At 39.8% G+C, this 24,666-nt stretch overlaps 1 protein-coding gene across 12 annotated transcripts in view; it reads right to left on the bottom strand.

Annotated features, from left to right (window-relative positions):
• FN1 (fibronectin 1) overlaps positions 1 to 24,666 on the bottom strand; it is a 71,983-nt gene that overhangs the window by 42,044 nt on the left and 5,273 nt on the right. For 11 of the 12 annotated variants that reach the window (XM_060105732.1, XM_060105739.1, XM_060105734.1 and 8 more), the window contains exons 6-19: positions 22,368 to 22,526; positions 19,952 to 20,143; positions 18,968 to 19,147; positions 18,138 to 18,314; positions 16,944 to 17,096; positions 15,338 to 15,466; positions 14,174 to 14,317; positions 7,099 to 7,220; positions 4,069 to 4,249; positions 3,690 to 3,866; positions 2,738 to 2,866; positions 2,545 to 2,634; positions 1,349 to 1,543; positions 114 to 386 (exon numbers count right to left, since the gene is read on the bottom strand). In XM_060105732.1, coding sequence (XP_059961715.1) covers positions 114 to 386; positions 1,349 to 1,543; positions 2,545 to 2,634; positions 2,738 to 2,866; positions 3,690 to 3,866; positions 4,069 to 4,249; positions 7,099 to 7,220; positions 14,174 to 14,317; positions 15,338 to 15,466; positions 16,944 to 17,096; positions 18,138 to 18,314; positions 18,968 to 19,147; positions 19,952 to 20,143; positions 22,368 to 22,526 — 2,301 coding nt within the window. The remainder of the gene's footprint in view (positions 1 to 113; positions 387 to 1,348; positions 1,544 to 2,544; positions 2,635 to 2,737; positions 2,867 to 3,689; positions 3,867 to 4,068; positions 4,250 to 7,098; positions 7,221 to 14,173; positions 14,318 to 15,337; positions 15,467 to 16,943; positions 17,097 to 18,137; positions 18,315 to 18,967; positions 19,148 to 19,951; positions 20,144 to 22,367; positions 22,527 to 24,666) is intronic. The other variant, XM_060105736.1, reaches the window with a different exon arrangement.

The following is a 24,666-nucleotide window of genomic DNA, read 5'->3' as shown; positions in this document are numbered from 1 at the left end:
GTATTTTCCTATTTCTAACTGTGAACCTACAAGTGATGGCATGCTGCCCACCCAGCACAGGTTGGAAGTGAGGGTGGAGGGTCTGGGGTGGAAGTAAAGGACCCTAAACGTACTGGTCGCCTGTTGTGCCGTCAGAGGCTTGCTCTCCCTCCCGTGGTTCACGGCGAAGACTTTGAAGTGATAGGTGACCCCAGGGGACAGCCCAGTGACTTCTGCAAATGTGTTCCTGCTGATGGGCAGCCTCTGCCCATGTTCCCCGGGCAGGTTGACGGGGATCACGTCCACTCGGTAACCGGTCACCGCACTCTCGGGGGGTGTCCACATGATGGTGATCTTCACGTCCGTCACCTCCACAAACTGCAGGTCCCTGGGAGGGGGAACTTTATCTAACAGACAAGAGCCAACTGGTCATTTTCAATTCCTGCTAAGGATTGTGTGTGTTTTTTTTTTTTTTTGCCGTACACGGGTCTCTCACTGTTGTGGCCTCTCCTGTTGCGGAGCACAGGCTCCGGACGCGCAGGCTCAGCGGCCATGGCTCACAGGCCCAGCCGCTCTGCGGCACGTGGGATCTTCCCGGACTGGGGCACGAACCCGTGTCCCCTGCATCGGCAGGTGGACTTTCAACCACTGCACCACCAGGGAAGCCCAGGATTGTTTTTAAAAAGCCAGTTTCCTGGGTTTTTAAGGTAGAGGGTAATTCATAGAGCCTCTCATTCCAGAGCTAAGTTTTCTCTCTTAATTAGAGAATATGCTTTTTTGGGTTATATTTTTGTAGTTCAGTCATACTGCTTACACGTGACATTTAAAGCTTTTATGTAAAATATGTTGGTAAGCAGATGAGTTTCCAACATATGAAGTATCTTATTGAGGGGTTTAAGATAAACATACCAAAAAAACCCCCAAAGCAAACTCTTGCAACAACTGAAAAAAAATGTGGTGGTTTTTATTTTACTAAGTCATTTTATAATACTTAAGAGCAACAGATGAACTTCCCCTTAAGTTTCTGGGGAAAAATATGAAGACTTTATGCTGTCAGGTTTTAATCAGGAAGGCCAATAGCCAGTTTTGATAAGTTACTTTATGGTGAAGACATTTCAGCTAAATTTCATAAGTTTAAGGATATACTAATCCATAAGACAACTTGCATATAGGAACTGTTGACAGAGACAAAGCAACCCTCCCACAGATGCAATTATTCTTTCATCTTACACATCCCGTTGTCCCCAGCAGGCTCATGGAATGAACACAAGCCAAGGTTGGCTTTGTTCCTCCAGCAAAAGGGAGGTTAAAGATGTTACTTTCTTCAGCCTTAAGAAATAAGATACTATAGGAAGCATCTTCAGGTTACCTGAACGTGGGACGCCAGTGGTTTCTTGTTGGATGAAGACAGGAGTACTCTCTTGATTTTCTTCCACAGCGTAGATAGTGATGTTATACTGAACACCAGGCTGCAAGTCACTGAGAGTGACAGAGTTGGCCGTTTCAGGAAGGTTGAGTTCTGTGCTACTACCCTCTACTGATGGAGAATAGACGATTCTGTATCCTGCAGATTCAGGAGAAAAAAGTACGATACACTGTTTGATGAACCAAAGGTTTCAAAAGGCCCCCCTTTCCTAACAGCCCTTAGCATCTTGCTGGATTAGTTCAGAATGAGTGATTCTTTTTGACTCGTTCAATAGTGCTACTTCTTATAAGGACTATTCAGTCCAAAGATAAAATAAGAAGTCATGCAAAACTTTTTAATATTAAATACCATCCTTGAAAACCTGAGATCCTTTTTTTTTTTTTTTTTTTTTTTGTGGTACGCGGGCCTCTCACTGTTGTGGCCTCTCCCCGTTGCGGAGCACAGGCTCCAGACGCGCAGGCTCAGCGGCCATGGCTCACGGGCCCAGCCGCTCCGCGGCATGTGGGATCTTCCCGGACCGGGGCACGAACCCGTGTCCCCTGCATCGGCAGGCGGACTCTCAACCACTGCGCCACCAGGGAAGCCCTGAGATCCTTAATATATGTCTATTAGGAAGCCAGAGGGTGAAAATATTTATGTTAAACCGATTTCTTTTCTTCGAGCCCTGGATGAAGGAAGCAATTAAGGAACCACTCTGAGCACAGAGTTGTCTAGCACATCTGTATCTTTTAGGAACTTCAGAGACAGCTGAGTCACCTAATGAGCTAAGAAGGCAGCTTGGCTGCCTCTTTAAGAATAAGTCTTAGAGTGAGGTTTTCAGAAAAATTACCCCTCTTCTACCACAGGAATGCCTGGTGTAATAAGTCCATGAGCTGGCTTTAGAGGTTTATGTGTGTGATTGTGTGTGGGTGTGTTTTGTGTGTGAAGGAGGTCAATAAAACAGATTTAAGAGGAAATGATCCATAAGAAAGTAAGGCTGTAAGACAATATCTCACACACACACATACACATCTCCACACTGGTCCAATAATTACATACGAGATTTAAGTGATTTGCCTGCTCATAGATCAGAATCCTCTCCCTCACCTTTTATGGCATCAAGGTTAACATGGGAGCCAAGAAGAGGCAGCTAAGCTGACCTGTGATGGGCGCCTGGGGTCTGCTCCAGCGAACGACAATCGAGGTGTCATCAACCTGGTCCACGGTAGGGTCAGGAGGGGCATCAGGTGCTAACAAAGAAAGGAAGAAATGAGAAAAACAGTCAGGAAATATTGCTATAGGTCTGTTTCACAGGGAAAAAAAGTCTTTTCACACCACACAGTACACGTGTACCTGTTGTCTGTGAGGTAGACAGGATCAAACTCTGTTCTCCTTCTTCGGATATCTGATAGACGTTCACAATGTATTTTCGGCCAGGAAGCAGGTCAGGGATGTTCACAGAAGTGGCTGTGCTGGGAAGATCTTTGAAATAAAAGGTAAGGGTTACTATCAGAGTGTACCAATCCCTCTAATGACTCCATAACCTATGAGAAGCATATTTTTAAAACTATGTATTCATTGGGGGGGAGTGGTGAGGGAAAACTAGAAGGAAATGTGTTATGGATAGTCAATAATTATCAATGCACTATGAGATAATTTTTCTCTTTTTCCCCCTTTTCCCAAATATTTTCTCTAAGAATGTATAATTTTAATCCACCCCCAGATTTGTAAACATAGTCCTCTGTAGTTAGAAGTCCACGTAGTGGCTATAGGTGGGGGATGATGGGGAGTGGGGTAGGAGGGATGTTCTTTTTCTTGATCTGGGTCCTAGTCACACAGTGTGTTCACTTGATAAAAATTCACTGAGTTCTATGTTTATGATCTGTGTACTTTTCAGTATGTATATTTATTTCTCCATGATAAAGTTTTTAAAAGTCCCCTAAACATGAGAATCTGAAAAACATGAATGAGGGTATTGTGCCTCTCCCAAAGCTAACGTTTTCTCCACTGCAGTCCTCATGCTGGCAATTACTTCCAGGAAGAACACACTTTTGTTTTGTGGACCTGTGCCCAGGCTAATGCATAACACAGTTTCCATCAGGAACTGGGAAAGTGAGCATGGCTCAGGAAAAACCCAGCTCTGTTCTAAAAAGGATCAGTTGTTTTCCAGACTCACACTGGAGGGCCGTTTGTGCAGTCTGAGCTGTCAACTACTTCCGAACTTCCCAGGCCACCTGCGTGGATGCCCCCAGCCCCACCCCAAGCAGGGTTTCCCAGCAGCTGGTCATCAACACGTTGAGCTCACCCAGATACTGTGGTTCATCTCCCTCTTCACTCAGCTCATACTCCACCCGGAATCCGGACACAGTGTCGGAAGCCGAGACCCAGGAGACCACAAAGCTGCTGGCTGTGATTTCAGTCACGGATTCAGAGGTGGCCACAACGGGAGAAAAGGGTGATGTCTCTCCCGTCACGGTGTTGCCTAGAGTCATAGAAAGAGGGGAGAGAGCCTTCAGCCATTGAGGAAATTTACTGGCATCGTCTGTAGATTATCAGATTATCAGGTTTTTAAAAATGTGGGTGCCATCCATGGAATAATATGAATCGAGATGGAAGGCACTTCCTGCGGGAAGCCCAGGTCTGAGAATTGAGGGCACAGATGGGCTGGCGGCTGGGGTACATACTGGTCACCACTGGGCTTGTGCTGGTGGTGGTGAAGTCGAAGCGTGTCATTTCTCTTTGGCCGTAGTGCTGGACGCTGATGAGCTGGCCCTCGTATACCACACCTGGCCTCAGGCCTTTGATGGTGTAGGAGTTTAAGTGGCCTGGAATGGTGGCTTCCTTCCAACGGTCTGGAGAATTTTTCTAAAAATTTAAGTTAAAAAAAAAATCACACAAGTATTCACAAAGATGAACACTCAGAGATGATGTGGAGTATTCTTCAAAGAAGAATGAGGGGTCTATGCAGCTCCATTTTGGAGGAAAATCATGGAAAATTGGAATTGGAATAGAAACCTGTAGCAGAATTTGTTAACATTAATAATAATGATTATTAAAGCTAATATTTACTGATAGCTTACTACATGCCATGCTCTGTTCTGCTTTCCTCGCATCCTCTCATTTAATCTTCATCTCCCCCATCCTCCAAGTTACAGGTATTATCACCCTGATTTTGTAGGTGAAGAAACAGAATTATGTGACATGGCCAAGATTACACAGTGGGAGGTCCTGGGCACCTTCCTTTTTGCCAGATTAATTATTCAATTTAATATCAGCAACATAATATGTAGACCCCAAGTTTTGCCTTTCCCAACTTTTAAATTTCAATAATGAACAGAGATATATTCCTCTCTGCAGTGGGAAAAGGATATATATTCTATCTTTCACTTGGTGGGCTACAAACCAAGTTTCTTGCAGAGCAGTCAAAGGCATAACATTCCTTCATGACTCAGTGCCTGGGACAATCACATACAAGGTTTAACTGCTCTGGTTTTATGACTCATTCTTGGATATAAACCACCCCTCTAAAGTGGTTAGCCAACTTTGGGCAAAAGAATGTGATCTGCAGAAGAATGCGATCTCAGTTTACTTAATCTTTGTCTCCAGTTTATACTTTCACATCCTGTCCAACTTCATTAATATATCATGGCACAAAATTCTTTGCATTAAAATGTGTAGAAAAGAAACATCCTTACTTCAAACAAGTTGAGATCCTTTTAAGTGTATCTTCCAAACTAATAGAAGTCAAAATATTTTTAATACCCAGTGATTTAAAAAAAATTATCCAATCAACCAGTTCCTCAATAATTCAAACACTCAAGTGTCCCTTTATATTTTTGAAATAAATGAAAGTGATCCTAGTACTCTTTAAATTTAAATATGTTGTGAAAAAATTAAATTAGTCATTATAATTAGCTCAGATTTAACAATAAGCCTTTCATGCAATGTGAACCTTGTTGGTTTGCTATCAGAAGAAAATACTCAAGAATAAACTCTCAGGTGACAAACATTAAGGAAAATGCTGAAATTGTTAAAAATTTCAAAGAAATTAATAACCTCCACTCTTTGAAGACTTTCCAACTTAATATACTTTGTATACCTATGTGTATCCCTTATTACTGTGGTCTCACATAATACTTCAGAGTTAAGTTTAAAGTAAATAAAACTGGTGATGATATGAAAAAATGAGACACAATAAAGTGTTGGAGGGGAAATATATTGATTCCATCGATTAACATCATTAGACACACAGCTCTGCAAACCGCTGCTCCATATACTGCGGACATTAACAAAAGAGGGTGAGAGAAGAAAAAGAATGATTTCAACAGCTTGAATTTTTCAAAAAGAATTTAATACAACTGCATGAGTTGGTCAAATGTTTTGTTTTGTTTTACTTTTAGTTCCTAGAAACCAATAGCTGTGATTAAAAGTGGGCATTTTTCTCCTGTGTTTAAAATAGTGTTTCTCAAATTATGAGTCATGCATTTTGGAAAGATAGCAGGGTGGGTCTGAGAGGGTAAGAGAAATTAAAATTTAATAGACCAATATCCTCCTTAGTGTGATTTCTTCAATTTCTAGATGATTATTAGGAAATCACAAGGTCACTCATTAAATACACTAACTATCCCTCATCTGTACTTCCCTCTCATCACTTTTCTCCCTTCTATCAAAATAACTTCATAGTATAGAAAGTAAGGTTTAAGAAATGATCATGGGGGCTTCCCTGGTGGCACAGTGGTTGAGAGTCCGCCTGCCGATGCAGGGGACACGGGTTCGTGCCCCGGTCCGGGAAGATCCCACATGCCGCAGAGCGGCTGGGCCCGTGAGCCATGGCTGCTGAGCCTGCACGCCCAGAGCCTGTGCTCCGCAACCGGAGAAGCCACAACAGTGAGAGGCCCGCATACCACAAAAAAAAAAAAAAAAAAAAAAAAAAAAAGAAATGATCATGGAAATTCCCTGGCGGTCTACTGTTTAGGACTTGGAGCTTTCACTGCCCTGTCCGGGGTTCAGTCCCTGGTCGGGGAACTACGATCCCGCAAGCTGTGTGGTGAAATAAAAAAAAAAAAGAAAAAGAAAAAGAAAAGAAATGATCATTTAAAAAGTGAACCAGGGCCTCCCTGGTGGCGCAGTGGTTAAGAGTCCGCCTGCCGATGCAGGGGATACGGGTTCGTGCCCCGGTCTGGGAGGATCCCATATGCCGCGGAGTGGCTGGGCCCGTGAGCCATGGCCGCTGGGCCTGCGCGTCCGGAGCCTGTGCTCCGCAACGGGAGAGGCCACAACAGTGAGAGGCCCGCATACCGCAAAAAAAAAAAAAAAAAAAAAAAAAAAAAAAGTGAACCAAAAAAGAAAGATTTAGCTTTTTTGTTTTTCAAATCATGGAAAATTATGACAATATTTTTTTCCCTTTGATGGAGTTGCAAGACATAGAAAAACTTTATATTCTCTTTCCATACTAGATAAGAGTAATTTTAAGCCTTATCATTTTGAAGTCTTCACAAAGAAGATCTTTCTAACATGAAGAGTTAGTTGGTTTAAAGTACCAAAAAAAGCTAAATCAATATGTCAATTAGATTGACCACATATTGTTTGGTCGCTAAACAAATACAATGTGAATATAGTTCATCAGATCTATTGGCTCAAAAGCTGGAAAACATTTTCAGAATCTGTTAATTTCAAGAGCTGCAATATCCAAGGTTTCCAAGTAGGATACTCACAGGTTTCCATCTGAGAATGTACTTGGAAATGTGAGATGGTTCTGGTGCATTCCACTGGATGGGGTGAGAGTTGGGCTGACTGGGGGTCTCAGTGATTATTACTTGAACAGGACCAGTTGAACCTGAAAATGAAAATGTGAGATTTGGTGACCATGAGTGTTCTCTCACTTCAACTTAAAATTTAGTGCACATGCAGCAAAGGAAACCATAAACAAGACCAAAAGACAACCCTCAGAATGGGAGAAAATATTTGCAAATGAAGCAACTGACAAAGGATTAATCTCCAAAATTTATAAGCAGCTCATGCAGCTCAATAACAAAAAAACAAACAACCCAATCCAAAAATGGGCAGAAGACCTAAATAGACATTTCTCCAAAGAAGATATACAGACTGCCAACAAACATATGAAAGGATGCTCAACATCTTTACTCATTAGAGAAATGCAAATCAAAACTATAATGAGATATCATCTCACACCAGTCAGAATGGCCATCATCAAAAAATCTAGAAACAATAAATGCTGGAGAGGGTGTGGAAAAAAGGGAACACTCTTGTACTGCTGGTGGGAATGTGAATTGGTACAGCCGCTATGGAGAACGGTATGGAGGTTCCTTAAAAAACTACAAATAGAACTACCATATGACCCAGCAATCCCACTACTGGGCATATACCCTGAGAAAACCATAATTCAAAAAGAGACATGTACCAAAATGTTCATAGCAGCCCTATTTACAATAGCCCGGAGATGGAAACAACCTAAGTGTCCATCATCGGATGAATGGATAAAGAAGATGTGGCACATATATACAATGGAATATTACTCAGCCATAAAAAGAAATGAAATTGAGCTATTTGTAATGAGGTGGATAGACCTAGAGTCTGTCATACAGAGTGAAGTAAGTCAGAAAGAGAAAGACAAATACTGTATGCTAACACATATATATGGAATTTAAGAAAAAAAAATGTCATGAAGAACATAGGGGTAAGACAGGAATAAAGACACAGACCTACTAGAGAATGGACTTGAGGATATGGGGAGGGGGAAGGGTAAGCTGTGACAAAGTGAAAGAGCGGCATGGACATATATACACTACCAAATGTAAGGTAGATAGCTAGTGGGAAGCAGCCGCATAGCACAGGGAGATCAGCTCGGTGCTTTGTGACCGCCTGGAGGGGTGGGATAGGGAGGGTGGGAGGGAGACGCAAAAGGGAGGGGATATGGAAACATATGTATATGTATAACTGATTAAATTTGAAAAAAAAAAATTTAGTGCACATGGATGGCCATCATTAAAGACAGTTTTGCTTATCCGTAAATGGGAGCACAATAAAAATTATCTGAGGGCTTCCCTGGTGGCGCAGTGGTTGAGAGTCCGCCCGCCAATGCAGGGGACACGGGTTCGTGCCCCAGTCTGGGAAGATCCCGCGTGCCGCGGAGCGGCTGGGCCCGTGAGCCGTGGCCGCTGAGCCTGCGCGTCTGGAGCCTGTGCTCCGCAATGGGAGAGGCCACAGCAGTGAGAGGCCCACATACCGCAAAAAAAAAAAAAAAAAAAAATTATCTGAGATTAATTTTTTACACATTGACACTGGAAATCAATGAGACAAATCCTTTTTTTAAAATTGAAGTATAGTTGATTTACAACGTTGCGTTAATTTCTGCTGTACAGCAAAGTGATTCAGTTATACATACATACACATTCTTTTTTATATTCTTTTCCACTATGGTTTATCACAGGACATTGAATATAGTTCCCTGTGCTATACAGTAGGACCTTGTTGTTTATGCATTCTATATATAATAGTTTGCATCTGCTAACCCTAAACTCCCACTCCATCCCTCCCCCACTCCCCTTCCCCTTGGCAACCACAAGTCTGTTCTCTGAGACAAATCCTTTTTTAGCAGATAAATTATTGTGCTTCATATGAGAAATGTAAATAGAACTTGTTTATAAGCAAATAAAATGATTTTTTAAATGCCACTTAGTTTGCTTTCTTTTCCATTTTCAAAGAATTGTGAGAAAATTGTGGAACTACCCTAACACAAATAACATAATACAGAATACAAACTTCATTTACTTGTTATACTAAACTTCTTTGAGGAAATTCTAGTTTGTGGAGCCTTTCATCAAGAACAAATCTACCATCAAGAAGGAAAAAACATTCCAAAGGCCATATGACATGATGTAAAACAAACACATTTCTAAATGGGGTAGAATCTTAGACAAACAGACAAAGGTAATAATTAAAGACTCAGTTTTTATTTCTCAACCCATCAGTCTAAGCATCCTATCAGTTTGGAAAAAAGTTTTAGTTTTATTTTTATTCAGGGAGTTTACTCTAAAATCATTCCATTGATTGGTCAAATTATTAAGAGATCAAACATATTCTTTCAAAAATATTTATCAACAAAATGACATTTTGTAGTATATACTAAATTCAATATTTCCACATCTTAATGTGGAAATATTGTTGGTATAACTATTACCAACAAAATTTAAAGTGTGGTTTGTTTCTTTTGTTTTTTTAAAAAAGGCAGGGCTTCCCTCATGGCACAGTGGTTAAGAATCTGCCTGCCAATGCAGGAGAGACGGGTTTGAGCCCTAGTCTGGGAAGATCCCACATGCCTCGGAGCAACTAAGCCCCTGCACCACAACTACTGAGCCTGCGCTCTAGAGCCTGCGAGCCACAACTACTGAGCCCGTGTGCCACAATTACTGAGGCTTGTGCGCCTAGAGCCCATGCTGTGCAACAAAACAAGCCACTGCAATGAGAAGCCCGAGCACCACAATGAAGAGTGGTCCCTGCTCGCCACAGCTAGAGAAAGCCTGCAAGCAGCAACGAAGACCTAATGCAGCCACAAATAAATAAATAAGACAAATAATTTTTTTAAAAGGCAAAATAAGAGAAGTGGAATCAATTTCTTAATAGGGTAGACTCCATTTAGGATAATAATGAAATAGATGGAAAATTTATGCTTGCAGAACAGAACACTATCTTTTCCCTAAACACTGTTTTTTAATGATGTCAATCAATGTTCAATTTAGAAATAAAGTTCCTTGTAATAACCTTTCCAAGAATTTCTAACTGCCACTCTGTCAAACAGAGCAAAACTTTGCATGTTTAATAAAGCAGTTCAGCATATTATAAACAGTTTTAAATTTTCTGTAATGTCATAGAGAAAAATATTGATTTTCAAACTTAATTATTATCTTTGCTATTAAATTCTCTTTGAAAACAAAGTGTTTTCTAGCAGAACAAATATACAACTTGCATGTCTGGGTAGACTCAAAAGTTCTAGAATAATATACTCACTTCCATACTGAGAATAATTCAAAGTTGGCTGAAGACTAACAAACATTCTTTGAATCTTAATTTCATCTAATGCACATATTTGTAAGCTACATGAAAACCAAAATTAATATATAAAATTCTCAATTTTTAATTCTAAAGTGGTATATATTTCACAGAACATGGCAGGGTGTTTGTTTTAATTAATTGGCAGAAGTCAGTTGCATGACCCTCTTTAAATCACCCCTTTTGAAGATCCTTATGAACGTAAATAAGTTTTTAAAAATGAACACGGAGGCAAAATTTTAGAAATGTGATTATTTAAAGTACTCCCATACATACCAGTAATTATAGGAATATCACATCCTTAAATTACTTACAATAATTGGTATAACGTTGTTTAAATATTGATCCTTTAAAGAAACCCTACCATAGTTTCCTCATGTTAAGAGACACTTGATACATATTTTATTTAATTTAGCAACCATGATTTTGAGGGGAAACAGTTTATGATGCCATGAATGTACAGCACCAAGAGTCATCCCTAATGCAAACCATGGACTTTGGGTGATAAAGTGTCAATGTAGGTTCTCGATTGTAACAAATGTACCACTCTGGTGGGGATGTTGAATTAGGGGAAGTTGTGCATGTGTTGGGGAAGGGGGAACATAGGAAATCTCTGTACTTTCCTTTCAACCTTGCTGTGAATGTAAAACTGCTCTTAAAAAATAGTCTTTAAAAAAATTATGATGGTTAAATGTCCATCAAGATTAAGTTTTAGAAGGATAACACAAATGACTTTTACTGCCTACCGTTAAGCTTAATCTTGCTGCTATGTCCACAGGATGAGGAGAGTAAAGGAGAAGGGAGGGAAAAGAAACAGGAGCAGTGGTTTCTACTCAGTGATGGAGCAAAACAACAGAAGTTTTCTTTCTCAAATTTCAAGGGCTGGTTTGAAATCCTATGTTTTCAATTTCAGGCTTGTGCCATAGCTCACCTTTAAGGGAACTGCATTAAACAGTAATGGGATGTCTTGCATTTAGCACATTTTTGTCCAGAAAGAAAAGAAGCTGTCCATTATTTGTAAGGTCAATTAAATTCCAGCTATCACTCTATTCTGTTTTTGCTACATATGATTTGAAGACAAGAAATCTGAAAATTTTGACATTATTTAGATTTAAAATTTTGATAACCCTTTTGATATTGGTTAATTGGTAAAACTTTTCAAATTAACTGAGCAATGACTCACCACTGGGAAAACTTTACTCCCTCTCTTATTCAATATGATCAGACTGACAATAAAATAGTTAAGTAGAGAGATATGATACAATGTCTATACTTTTAAAAACAGTTTGAAATAAGGCCCAAATGAATAATTTCCAGTAATGGTGACCCCGGAGAAGTTAAACATTTATGAGTTTGCAACTCAGCCCTTTTTTCTTTATTTATTTTGCTGAGATCTGTGCTTTCTTGGTTGTTTATCGACAAACCGAAAGCCTCTTATCTTCTGTTAGTTTGAACATCTCTACCGAGTCCTCTGTTGGAGGAACAAACAGGGCAAGGCTCAGAGACAACCTACTGGTAATCTGTTGTTCCGTTATCCTTCCCACACTCTGAAAGCCCCAGAAGCCAGGCAGGAACCACTGAGCAAACCAAACACACAGATAAGACCCAGACTGCGTACCGAGGCCAATCTCCTCTCCCCTAAATCTCCTCTATGCTCAATGTGCTCTACTGTTATCCTTTTTAAAGAGTAGGAACAAGGTCAACACATGAAACTCCAACACAGGAAGATTCCCTCCCATCTAGATTTCATCTCTGGCATGTCCACCTAAAGGCCTCCCGTAAACTGCTATGTGAACAGGCTTACTTTAAAAGAGAGAGAGAAAAAAGTTCTCTCCAATTCACTAAGAAGGAAATCACGAGCTTCCCTGGTGGTGCAGTGGTTGAGAGTCTGCCTGCGGATGCAGGGGACATGGGTTCGTGCCCCGGTCCAGGAAGATCTCACATGCCGTGGAGCGGCTGGGCCCGTGAGCCATGGCCGCTGAGCCTGCGTGTCCGGAGCCTGTGCTCCACAACGGGAGAGGCCACAACAGTGAGAGGCCCGCATACCACACACACACACACACAAAAAAAGAAGGAAATCACTTTCAAGATTACCACACCACACCAACAACAACCATAAACGCAGACATTAAGAGCATTTCTTTAGAAGTTTCTATCCTTTGGTTGCATCATTAAAGAAAAAAAAAAAACCTCAGTTATATACTTTCTGAACTTACAGTAATTCTGCAATCAGATATTTAAAAATTATTGCACAAAAAAATTATTTAAAGTGATTCCTACACACAAATCCACCATGAAATACAATTTAATAGCCAGGTCAATCTGTGCTGAGAGCCCGTTAAAGCCAAATCATCTTCTGCAGCCCAGATAGTGTCTGAAGCTTGGGGAGAGGAAGGATTTTTCAAAGTTCAGAAAGGGTATATCTGGGTGGTTGGTTTCTAGGCTCACAGATTGTTAGTTTGTTAGTGCTGGTAGCTACCATCTCCCCATTTTACAGATGAGGAAATAATGAATGAAGCTTGACTTGTATCTCCTTAGCAGCATGTACAGAGCTGGGACCCATGTCTTGGCAAACACTGTCTTTGGCCAAGTTGTTTCATATCTTGTTCTCTATGACAGTGAACCTCTTATCATGTTATAAAGGGACTTAGTTAACTGAATCTTGATTTCTGTCATAGGCAGATTCCAACATCCTGAAGATCTCTCTTTTTGTTTCTGAATGTAGGCCCCATGTCTTAAGTTAACAGAGATTCAGGAGGCTTTGACCTCAGTAATTGCTCAAATAACTGATGCCTAAAAATTAGAGTTTCATAATTCAACCCATCTTATTGTAATTAATCACTCAGTGAAAATTAAATTCAAAAATTTTTTCTAAAATGAATAACACCTCCAGCTAGGCATTATGTCCTGTGACCTGAAAAAAATCCAGCAAAAAACATTTTCGAGTATTTGAACTGCATGGGCAGAGAACTGACCAAGTTACTCAACTCTTGACCCAGGATACTTTGTTCCAGGCTCCAACTGATCAAACAGGTGAACATTTTGACAAAAAGAGGGACTGGATGAAATGCTAAGTGGACACATATCCTATGTTGTATTTCTTTTTTTTTTTTTTCTTTTTGCGGTATGCGGGCCTCTCACTGTTGTGGCCTCTCCCGTTGCGGAGCACAGGCTCCGGACGCGCAGGCCCAGCGGCCATGGCTCACGGGCCCAGCCGCTCCGCGGCATATGGGATCCTCCCAGACCGGGGCACGAACCCGTATCCCCTGCATCGGCAGGCGGACTCTTAACCACTGCGCCACCAGGGAGGCCCTCCTATGTTGTATTTCATGCAATTTCTCCATGCATCTTCTCTGTTAAGAACCATAACATAAAATCTTGACCTTTACTCCCAGCATCGCTCACTTCATGGTTTCTATTTTCATGTACAGATGAGAAATGAAATTAGCCCGTGTTTTAACCTAATGGAATGTTCTACAAAGTTAAGAAACAAGTTTACATACAGGCACATTTTCACAGCCTTCTACTCCTTCTACTTGATTGGGGAGAAGGGAAAACCATTTTAGTAAAAAAATCGGCTGATGATTAGACAGTGATATGAGAAAAGGATGGGAAAGGTAGGGGACACCAAGTTAGGCATCAGTGTTAACAAACACTGATGCTGCCCTGTTTTTATAACCCAGTGGACAGTTCTCAATTTGCGGTAATAGAGCTACTTACCTGGATAGGTCTGTATGGGCTGGCAGCCCCACTCCCCAATGCCACGGCCATAGCAGTAGCACTGGTACCTGACTCCATGCAAAAACTTCTCCCATGATTCTCCAATTTGATAAAAGGTACGGGATTCTGAATCCTGGCACTGATCTAAAATATATACAAGTAAAAGATAAGCAGCCTTGAAGACTTAAAGCTACAAATTTAAATTTGGTGTGCTAGAGCACACATTCTTAGTTTTAATGAAAACTTGCAACTGTCCCTACAAATATATGTGGTTAAAAAATATTTTGTTCATATCTTTTACCTTACTAAACAGTTAATGGTCAAAAAGTACCAATTGGGAGGAGTAATTAGCTTTCTAAAAGAATATCATTTCTAAATAAAAATGTTAAGATTTAGATTTCAGTATATATTGACATTCTGAATATTAATTTGAGGAAAATAAATTAGATATTATATTTTATCCATTTTAATGCAAATGATTTACCATTTGAATAGCAAGGATAAAATATCACTTTATACATTTCTTCAAAATGTGGAGGACTTAATTTTATATATAAGTGAATTGAACTAAATTTCAACTAATGAACACTTACTGAGCAGCTTCTAAGAAACCCTCTCAGGCCTCTCTCTGCTTTGGCAATCTCAGGTCAAACAAACTCATCTGATCAGTTTGTTTTCTGGGTGAGCAACATGTCTCTTTGAGTAAAGGAATATTAATGGATTACATTAAAGCTGGTAACAGCTCTTTTAAGGCTTAACCTTCACTACTTGCTTAGGTCTATTAAAAAGGGCAGCCAAGAAAAATAAAGTATTTGGAAGGAGGTATTTACTGGCATAATCATTTGTCCACATTACTGCACCGTCCAGCAAAGGAAAGTTCTCTTTCACAACAATAGTTATCTTCATGATTCAGAACCCCCCAAAAATTTGTTTCAATTAAAATAAACCTTCAGGTGTTACCAAATTCAGCAAAAATAAATGACTACCACTATCAAGATTATATATTGGTCCATGATTAGAGAAGAGACTTTGCCAAGCCCTCTGCAGGCCATGATCAAAGTCTACAGCCAGCTTCAATCAAGTAATATCAAATAACTCTCTTTACCTGAAACTTGCTAGCTATACTCAGTGTCCAAATCCAGCTAGAAACACGAGGCTACTTACCAATGGGATCGCACTTCCACCGGCCCCTGCCCTGACCGAAGCAAGTACAATTCAGCATGTGTCCCTCTTCGTGACGTTTGTGGAATGTGTCATTCACATTGTATGTGATGTCGTCGACGATGCACTGATCTGTTTAGAAACAGTGGGATGGGTGGAGAATTTTTAAGTTTCACTGATGAAATAAAAGAAGCTATGCTTTGCGAAGCATACACTTCCTTCCACGTAATTATCAACACCTCCCACTAAAGTAACTCTTCTATTGGCATAGAATAAACATTTTTTCAAAGCTTAGTCAGTACTACAATTTTTGCAAAAAAAAAATTTCTTTTCTTATAGACTTGTAAAGATTAGAAATCAAAGTATACACAACAAATTTTAACTTCCGGAAAAGTTCTTGCTGGGTTGATAATGACCTTTAGATCTCTGCTTGTTGCAATAAATAGAAGGGAGATTAAACATACTTATAGGATGCCTAGCATGATGTGATGGTCTCATCTCTGGATTAGCAGGGGTGGGGAGATATTTGGGATTTGGGAAATAAAATACCATAAAAGGCATCTGGAAAGTTAAAAAAAACTAGGCCAAGTCTGTTGCTAACTCACTGAGATCCTGAGAAAATTACTTCCTTCTTTGGGACTCAGCTCCTTCCTCTGTAAAATGAGGAGTTGGTCTATATGTCTTTCTAGTGTCCTTTTCAGCTCTGCAACATCATATGTAATTATTTTAGTCCTGGATTGTGTCACCCATTGGGCACCATAAAAGGAGAACAATTTCAGGCCACTGTCAACACAGAGGCTACATGGACTATTTATTAGCTCAGAGTTCTACCTAAATCCTTCTTTTCAAATCAAAGAAATAGAAAAACTAAAATAAAAGGTTTTAATAATTCAACACCCTTATATGCTATACCTGGGTCCAAAGGGGACAAAAACCAAGTGAACAAAAGAAATTGGTCTCTATGTCTTTGTTTCCTTAAATTTGGATCCAAACACAAATAAGCTGGCAGAGGGGTGGCAAGCTTGGGGTCTTGGCCCCCATCTGTGCCCCTACCTGGATGCGCCATACTGACCCAGGAAAGGCCCCTTTAGACTTTACGGTCCATGACCCCAGAGAGATAGGCCAAGGCCTTCTCAAGCTCCCAGCTGAGAGCTGGTGAATGGTGACCCCCTCCTTGGAGCCCACATAGCTGGGAATGGGCCTAGAGGTGACTAATAAAGTATTAGGGACAGATGTTAAAAAAAAAAAAAAAAAAAAGAATAGCATGGTCTCTTTTCTTTACAAAAATTAGCCCGTCCTTTCTAGATAAGAATCCAACAGCACACCTACAAGCTAAAAGGATCAAGTGATTGTGTTCTAGCCTTTGAAGTCATACTTTTGGCTCAGTCTAAGTACTTACATCCTTGGAATGTTTCAGAATCTTAGAATTGCTCAGCCAGATTTTCTTAAGTGGCTGTCTAACATGCAAAATGTATCCAGCACAGTAGACTAATGGAGTGGCATTGCATATTTCTTCTCCTGCTTTTGGTAAAGTACAAGTTTTCATGTAAAAGTCTGTCTCTCTGCATTCTTTGTCCTCTCAGCTATTTTCATTCACAAGCGAGCATACCTCGGAGCTGGGAGTAGGCAACACATGTCCATTCTCCACGACCGTTCCCAACACATGTGCATCTCATCATGTGGCCCATATCATGCTGTTTGTCCCACTGGTCTCCAATGCGATACATGATCCCTTCATTGGTTGTACAGATTTCCTCGTGGGCTGTTTGGAAACAGATGAGAAACGTGTTACTGGATAAATGATCACAGGACTAAAATGTATGCAATATTATCAGTCCGCTTTGGTGATCTGAAGAGCTCTCACTTGGAAAGAAGTCTTGTGTGCCTCAAAAAAAATCAGCACTGCTCTGTGGGTGTGTAGAGTTTTGAGTAACAAAGAGAGAAAACATAGTCCAAAGATGAGGTTTGTTGTACGGAAAAATTACAGAATGGTTAGGAGATGTAAACCATAATAATTCCTACCCACTCAAAGGATTTGCAGTGTTCTAGAAGCCTGGATTTGACTACTGTCCCATAACTTTTTCTAGTCTCAGTTTATTCTAGATCAAAGGGAAACAATGTGTATGGGTATAGAATTGTAAGCTAACGTGTGCTTTCCTTCTAAATCCAATATTCTCTTTTGCTGAAATGAGAGGAATAAAAGTTAGCATAAGTAGTTTTCTTCTGATGTTTCATTGCCTCATATTCACCCTTGACAGTGCGTGGGTTCTTGTTTCTATAATCAGAAAAATCAAAGGTAGTCTAGCGACTCTTGAAATTTGAAAACAAATAAAGGGTATTCATTCCCCTTTCTCCATTCACACAAGCTAGAGCCCCCCTTTAAAAAAAAAGATCCCTACTAGTCAGAAACACAGATTTTGAGTCATTTTGGTATTTAATAAGTAATAGAGCTTATTCCAAAATGGCATGTAAATATTGAAGGTCTGTGACTAGAGCAGTCACTTAAATGTTTTATGCTACTCAGTTGTGTGCTTTTTACAAAAGACAAACCTCTGAAAACATGTATATTTCCAGACTTTAAAAAAGTATTTTTATCATATTTACATATTTTGGGACATTAAATTATATGAATGGGATTTTTAAATCATATAACTAATTCTATAATTCCTATATATTTGATTGAACATATATCACAAAGTTTTCTGCTGTCTCAAAATTGTCTTAATGGGTGAAATAGGAGTAAACTGGACATTATTCTTCTGTCTTATTCCACAAATGATTGTCTACAAGGGCTTCATCTTACCAGCCATGGGGCAGAATCCAAACTTCTGGTCAGCGTCATAGTTCCGTGTGGTTCCACACCATTTCATGTTGTCCCTCCTGCCCTCGGATGTACAGTCAGTGTAGTTTTGGTTGTTGTACAGGAAGGGAAAGTGGCACAAGGCACCATTGGAATTTCCACCTCGGGTTTGAACCAAAACTGTCCAGAAGAACACGCAAATAGGAAGAAGAAGATTACAACTAAGCTTTCCAATGTACAGCGGGGAATTACTACAGAAAGGCTCTGAGAGAGCCAGGTTTCTGCAACTAATTCACAGAGAGTCTGTCTCAGAATAAAAGATGTCTGACAAGATAGTTCTAAGCCTCCTTAGTGTAGGAGGCTTATGACTATATTATTCACCTTCACCTTTCAAACAGATTTAAATCCAATTTTCACTCTCATTTTCCAAGACAAAAAAAGAAAAAAGATTAAATGGTCACTTTGACCATTGACATAGTTTTAACCAAAAGAAAAGCAAAAGCACTCAGGCCTGCCTCCTGTATATTCTTCAGCCCTGTGGGAGTGTCTACTGATTTTACCATACAAATATCTTTAATCACATGACAATCCCAGTGTGTCAAAAATAAATGCACTGGAGGGCTTTTCCCTTGATGTAATTTCTCAAGATTACTGGGAAACTTGGAAGGATCTTTAGCTGAGAAGTTAGTTCCATGTCTCTTGGGTCCAGACTGCACAAAAGTGATACTTCTCAAGTGTAGCCTCAAAATAAATGGCTAGCTTGCTGGCCAATAAAAATAGGGCATGAGAAATGGGGTTTTCTCATTGTTTTGTTTTTCCCTTGGGACACTCACCAGTATGGTCTGTACAGAAAGAATATTTCTGGTCTTGTTCATAATTGGAAGTTGTGCTGCACCAGAGATGTCCATCCTGTCGCCCTTCTGTGGTGCAGGAGTAGAAAGTTCTGCCATTGTAGGTGAATGGTAGGACGCAAGGCTCCCCATTTGAATTGCCACCATAAGTCTGGGTTATAGCTACAAGCATAACCAAAAGGGTCTCAGTAAATACAGCAGCATTTATCTCCCACCAGTAGCTCCTTATTTATACTTAACTGAGACTGAGCATGTGTCCTCAAAGGAAAAAAAAAAACAAAACTGAGTATGACCAGCTGTAAGTATTAACCAGATCATAATATTGTCAAAATGCCTTATTCATGAAGCCACGTTTTTTGTGGGTAGAGCAACACCTGAGTTCTCCTTCTGACATCCTTTGTTACCAACTCTGCTACCATGCCTCAGTTTCCCATTTGCAAAGCTATATTACTACAGGTTTACTTAAAGATGTTGCTCAAGGGATACTGGAGGTGTATATACAACTCTGTTGGTGCTATAAGAATTAATACATGAGGCTGTACTAGGGGAAAAGTCATGTGCCAATTATTATTGCTATAATTACTACCACTTTTAGAGCGCGGAAGAGATGCATTAGGTTGTTGAAAGAAGTTTACATCACAGAGTTTCAGAACTTTGAGATTTAGAGTACCAAATAGGGATGGATTAGCTATTCAGAAAGTAACCTCTTGTAACAACATTTTAGAAAAACAGAGACAGTACATAGCAGTTTAGTACTCACTACAGGAAAGAAAATACATAGATTAAAAAGACTGGAAGAAAATATATCAAATGCCAAACCCTGGTTGTTATCACAGGGTGGTAAGATCACAAGCTTTTCTTGTTTGTTTTATTGTTTTCCATTTTTTGGTAAATGAATGTATTGCCTTTCAAAATCTAAATAATAAAAACGTTATCAGTACTCTGTTTTAAAAATATGACGCAGACCTGTCTCTTGGCAGCTGACTCCATTGCCCAGGCAAGTGCAAAGCATTTGCTTATTTCCTTGTGTCTTCAGCCACTGCATGCCCACGGAGTAAACCACACCGCTGTCTGTGACACAGTGACCGTATGGAGCCGGCTGGGGGTGAGGCTGTGGCTGGTAAATGGCCGTTCGGACATCTGTGAAGGAGCCAGACCCTAAGAGCACAAGAAAGGCAAGGCACAGAGCTGGTTTAGAGAAAACTACTTTCTGCAGTAGCTTTCTCGGATCTTCAAGGTCCCCTACAGATGACTCTGCAATCTGGGTTGTTACTGAGCTGGGACTGGAAAGGAATGCCCGTCCCTTTCTGCATTCGCTTTTGCACTCAGCCTAGGAAATAATCCACAAGAGTTTACCCAGGGGTTTCCATCTTCTAGCTTATCTGGAGCTACCGAGAGTATACTTCTAAATCACCAACTTTATTCTGCCACTCAACAGAGCAGATACCTTCAACAACTCCTTACTCACTCCAGCGAGCTCAGAGTTCGCGCCTTCACAATCCTCCACACCTCACCTGCTTTCAGCTCGCTTCCGACCACTTCCGTCCTTGCTCTACCTCTTGCCTCACTGAGCTGCTCATCGTTCCCTTCTGTACCCTGTGCTGTCCTCATGCTTTTCCCTTGGCCTGGAATGGTCTGTCTCACCCTTCCTCTCTTAGCATCTCCCATTTGCCCAATCTATCTGGGCCTCTCTCTTCCTGATACTGTTTTGAGAAGCCCCTGCCCCTCTGCAGCAGACCTATTGCCATTTGTGTAACTCTGAGCTCCTCCGAGGATGCCCCGGGGCCGCTATATTGGAGTCTCTATTCGCTGCCCCTCCTTCCACGGTGTGTTTCTCCCCAGGATTAGCTGGGAATTCTGCTGTGGTGTTTTCTAAAACCAATCAATTCTCTTAATACTGCTTTCCTTTCAGAGTAAGACAACAGCATATGTTGATCTTTTCTTTAAACTTATAGAAATTTGTTCTCCCGAGGGCAAGGCCCAAGGAAGAGTGGAATCAGAACTGAAGCTAGAATGACTGATAGACTGAATTCAGCATCTCCGTAAGCTAAACACTAGAACCCAAATACTTCACAGACCACAGTCCCAAAGTCACACATGTTGGGGGAACATGGCATCTGTATTCATACACCCCACCTGGCAGAGTCACAGTGCAAAGGAGCATTAAGATGCTGTAGAAGGTTCCATTTGGTTTAACCCTATGTTGCTCAAACATTTTTGCACAATGGAGCCATTTCAGTATAATATTAGTAATATTAATAAAAATAGATAACAATTATTGAATGCTTACCGCATTTAACCCCAACTACCCTTTGAATTTAAACTACTTCAGTAGACTGAGATTTGTAATTGTTTCTTTTTTTGGTTAGCAGCAATCTTACTGAAAATAATCAAAGAACTCAAAGATATTATCAAATCTAATCTTGTTCACCTTCATAAGCGCTCACAGCAAGATGAAAACTCATCAAAAGGAAAAAAATCCAAACAAGTAATTAATAGTTTTAGCTAGATGACCAATTGATAAAAGACTAAACAACAGTGCTAGCACACTGTGTAGTGAAAACTTGATCAAAACAGAGCAAGAATAATAAAGAAGTACACACTCGTGATTGCCCTATTTCTTTCTTTAGATTCTTACAAAACAAGCTACAACACAAAGATCTTGTTCTTGTACTAGAAATAATTTAAACTTCTTTTATTTAAAAAATGCTTAGATATTGTGTCATTCCTTCCCATCTCTAGGCCCCTCTGATTTTCTCAAATTGTGAATGCTAATACATGGAAAAAATGATTGTGCATTATTTTATGGAATGCAACAAAGTTTGCTGGAGCAGGGAAACCACACATCAAGGATAGTGTCTGCTACAAAAAGAAGCAGAATGTCAGGACAAGGAGATATATTCCATTCTGAAAAAGAACAAATGTACTTTACACTTTTCCTAGCAGAAGAATCCAGTGATCATGTAACTCATCAAAAATCTCGCATTTCCATTAAAATGCACTTTAGATATTCAAAATACACATAAATGTGTATGTATATGTGTGTATCCATATGCATATACATCTGTAGATCTAAATATATTTATCTATCTATACCTTTATGTATACATCATGTAGGTTAGCATTTTCTTAGACATCAGTTTTACCTCTTGGGGCTAAAACTGATTTTTTCCCCCTAAGATCCATTTTCTTTTCATTTTTATTTAAGTTTAAAACTTGACATGAAACAAACTTTTAACAACTAACAGTCTGCAAGTGAACTCAGCTTACTAGCCAAAACACTGCAAATCATCCTTCAATGGCATGTCAAGGGAAAGATGGATTTGCAGAAATGCTTTATGCAAGGCGCCCCCATTTGGGTCTCACTGGCCCTGAGACTCACCGGCAGACGTGGTCTGCAGGGTTGTGTGCCTCTCACACTTCCACTCGCCACGGCCGTTGCCAGTGCAGATGCACTGGAGCAGGTTCCCCCGATTGTCCTTCTTGCGCCAGGTATCCCCAATTCTATAGGATGCCCTAGTGTCCTGATCGTTGCATCTGTCTGTGTCAGAAAGGAAGCATTGAAACATGTAAATCAGGTCGAGCTTGGCAAGTGCTCAGTGCAAACCTAAAATAAGAATAGAGTTGTTTTTAATAACGACCTACTGTATAGAACAGGGAACTCTATTCAATATTCTGTAATAACCTATATGGGGAAAGAATCTGAAAAAGAGTGGATATATGTATATGTATGCTACTTTGCTGTATACCTAAAAAGTAACACAACATTGTATAAGTCAACTGTACTCTAATAAAAATTAAAAAAAAAAAAAGAGTTGTTTCAAGCTTGGTGAGCTGTTTTTGGATGATACGTTTATATTCAGCTGTGGTGCCACGGGTGCTAACTTCTGAAAGATGGGATTGCATTTGAAACAGTGTGAAGGGAGCTGTATGATTTAAACACACATTTAACATCACTAACAAAATGGCCTCTTTTGAATTGCTCGGTGTTAACTCTCTGATGGAAAAGTGGGATTATTAATATAAAATGATAATTTGTAACTAAATTACTATTCGTCTATGTGTTCAATTATCTGGCAAATAGATTGTTTCAATTATAATCCAGCTTTGCCCATATGCTACAATGTGAGTAGAGACGATTTGATTTGTTTGTGAGTCAGAAAATCATTGCACTGGGTTAGAGAAAAAATAATTAGTTAATGTAAGTTCACACAAATACACACCCACATTGATCTCCCACCACAGCAGAAGTCTGAATAAAGATATCATTGCTGGTTACACTTTTCCCCAAATCCCCAGCTAAAAGTGTTGTCTTCCCCTGAGGGGCTTCCCTGGTGGCACAGTGGTTGAGTCCACCTGCCGATGCAGGGGACACGGGTTCATGCCCCAGTCCAGGAAGATCCCACATGCCACGGAGCGGATATGCCTGTGAGCCATGGCCGCTGAGCCTGTGCGTCCGGAGCCTGTGCTCCGCAGTGGGAGAGGCCACAACAGTGAGAGGCCCGTGTACCGCAAAAAAAAAAGAAAAAAAAGTGTTGTCTTCCCTTGAACTTCCATTGCACTATTTCAGTATTTGTCTTGAAGTCCTTAATATTGTGCTTTGTAGAATGTGAATATGTATAAGCCTTTCTCATCACCCTGACCTATTTACTAAGTGCTCTTTGAAAGCTGGGTTAATGTCCAATTCATTTTTGCATCCCTATACCATCTTGTATAAAGTAGGGGCTTATACAATTTCATGGAATAAATGACTTTTCTTTGAGAAACTTTTCCCAACTTGCTATTAGAAGAGTTTTAAATAATAGATAAGAACTTAAGTCAAACATCTAATTTGTCTTAAGCTAAAACATTGCCTCCAAGGTCTTGGAATTCTGAGAATCATAATAAACTTTTAAATGCAAAAGATTTAATGAACTGGAAGGTTCTGGGAATGATTTGGTTAGATTGTTATCACTTTTCAGGACAGACTATTTTTTGCTTGCAAAGGATTCAAATTTGGATGATGAACATGCTAAGATGGTTAGGTACTTTAAGCTAGATAAATAAAATATGTTCAAAATTGTTTAGATTTGAGTTTAAATTTATTTATAACATCAATAGTTAATGGCTGTTTTGCTTCAGCAAACTCTATAATCACTATTGGTTTGAAATTTCAAAAAAGGAGCCTTGAACCCCTAAGGCAACAAGTAAGGCCCCAGGGCAATCTTAGACAGAGCAGCAGAGATTCCAGAGGGTAACTTCTTTAAAGCACTAGTAAACCTAAAGAGACACCGTCCTTAACCCTAGAATAAACACATAATTTTAACCTATGGGGTAAGTACTTTTTATTTTCATCAATTTTGTTAATGAATATGCCTTATTTAAATTTCAAACATAGAAGGAAACCCAAAACTTTAGAGCTTTAGCTCCTTTCTATGTCAAGAGCACCCACATGCCCAAAGATGCATTTGCATGTTATTTTAACGATTTCTTTGTTACTTAGAAAATATCTCAGTGATACTTTAGATGAAACATTTGCAACTAATCTTCAGGTCCACAACACATTTGCCATTTAAATGCATATTAAGGTTTTTTCTCAGTAGCTGATAACCTAAGACCTTATTGAACTAAGTTTTTTTTTCTTTTTTAAACTTAGTCTTCTTTGAAGAAGCAAAATAAGTTGCTTATGGAATTTTTCTTGA

Source organism: Mesoplodon densirostris, chromosome 8 (assembly GCF_025265405.1).
Source record: "Mesoplodon densirostris isolate mMesDen1 chromosome 8, mMesDen1 primary haplotype, whole genome shotgun sequence".
Lineage (NCBI taxonomy): Eukaryota > Metazoa > Chordata > Mammalia > Artiodactyla > Ziphiidae > Mesoplodon > Mesoplodon densirostris.
Note: the sequence above shows the minus strand (reverse complement) of the source record. Positions and strands in the feature narration are given on the sequence as shown.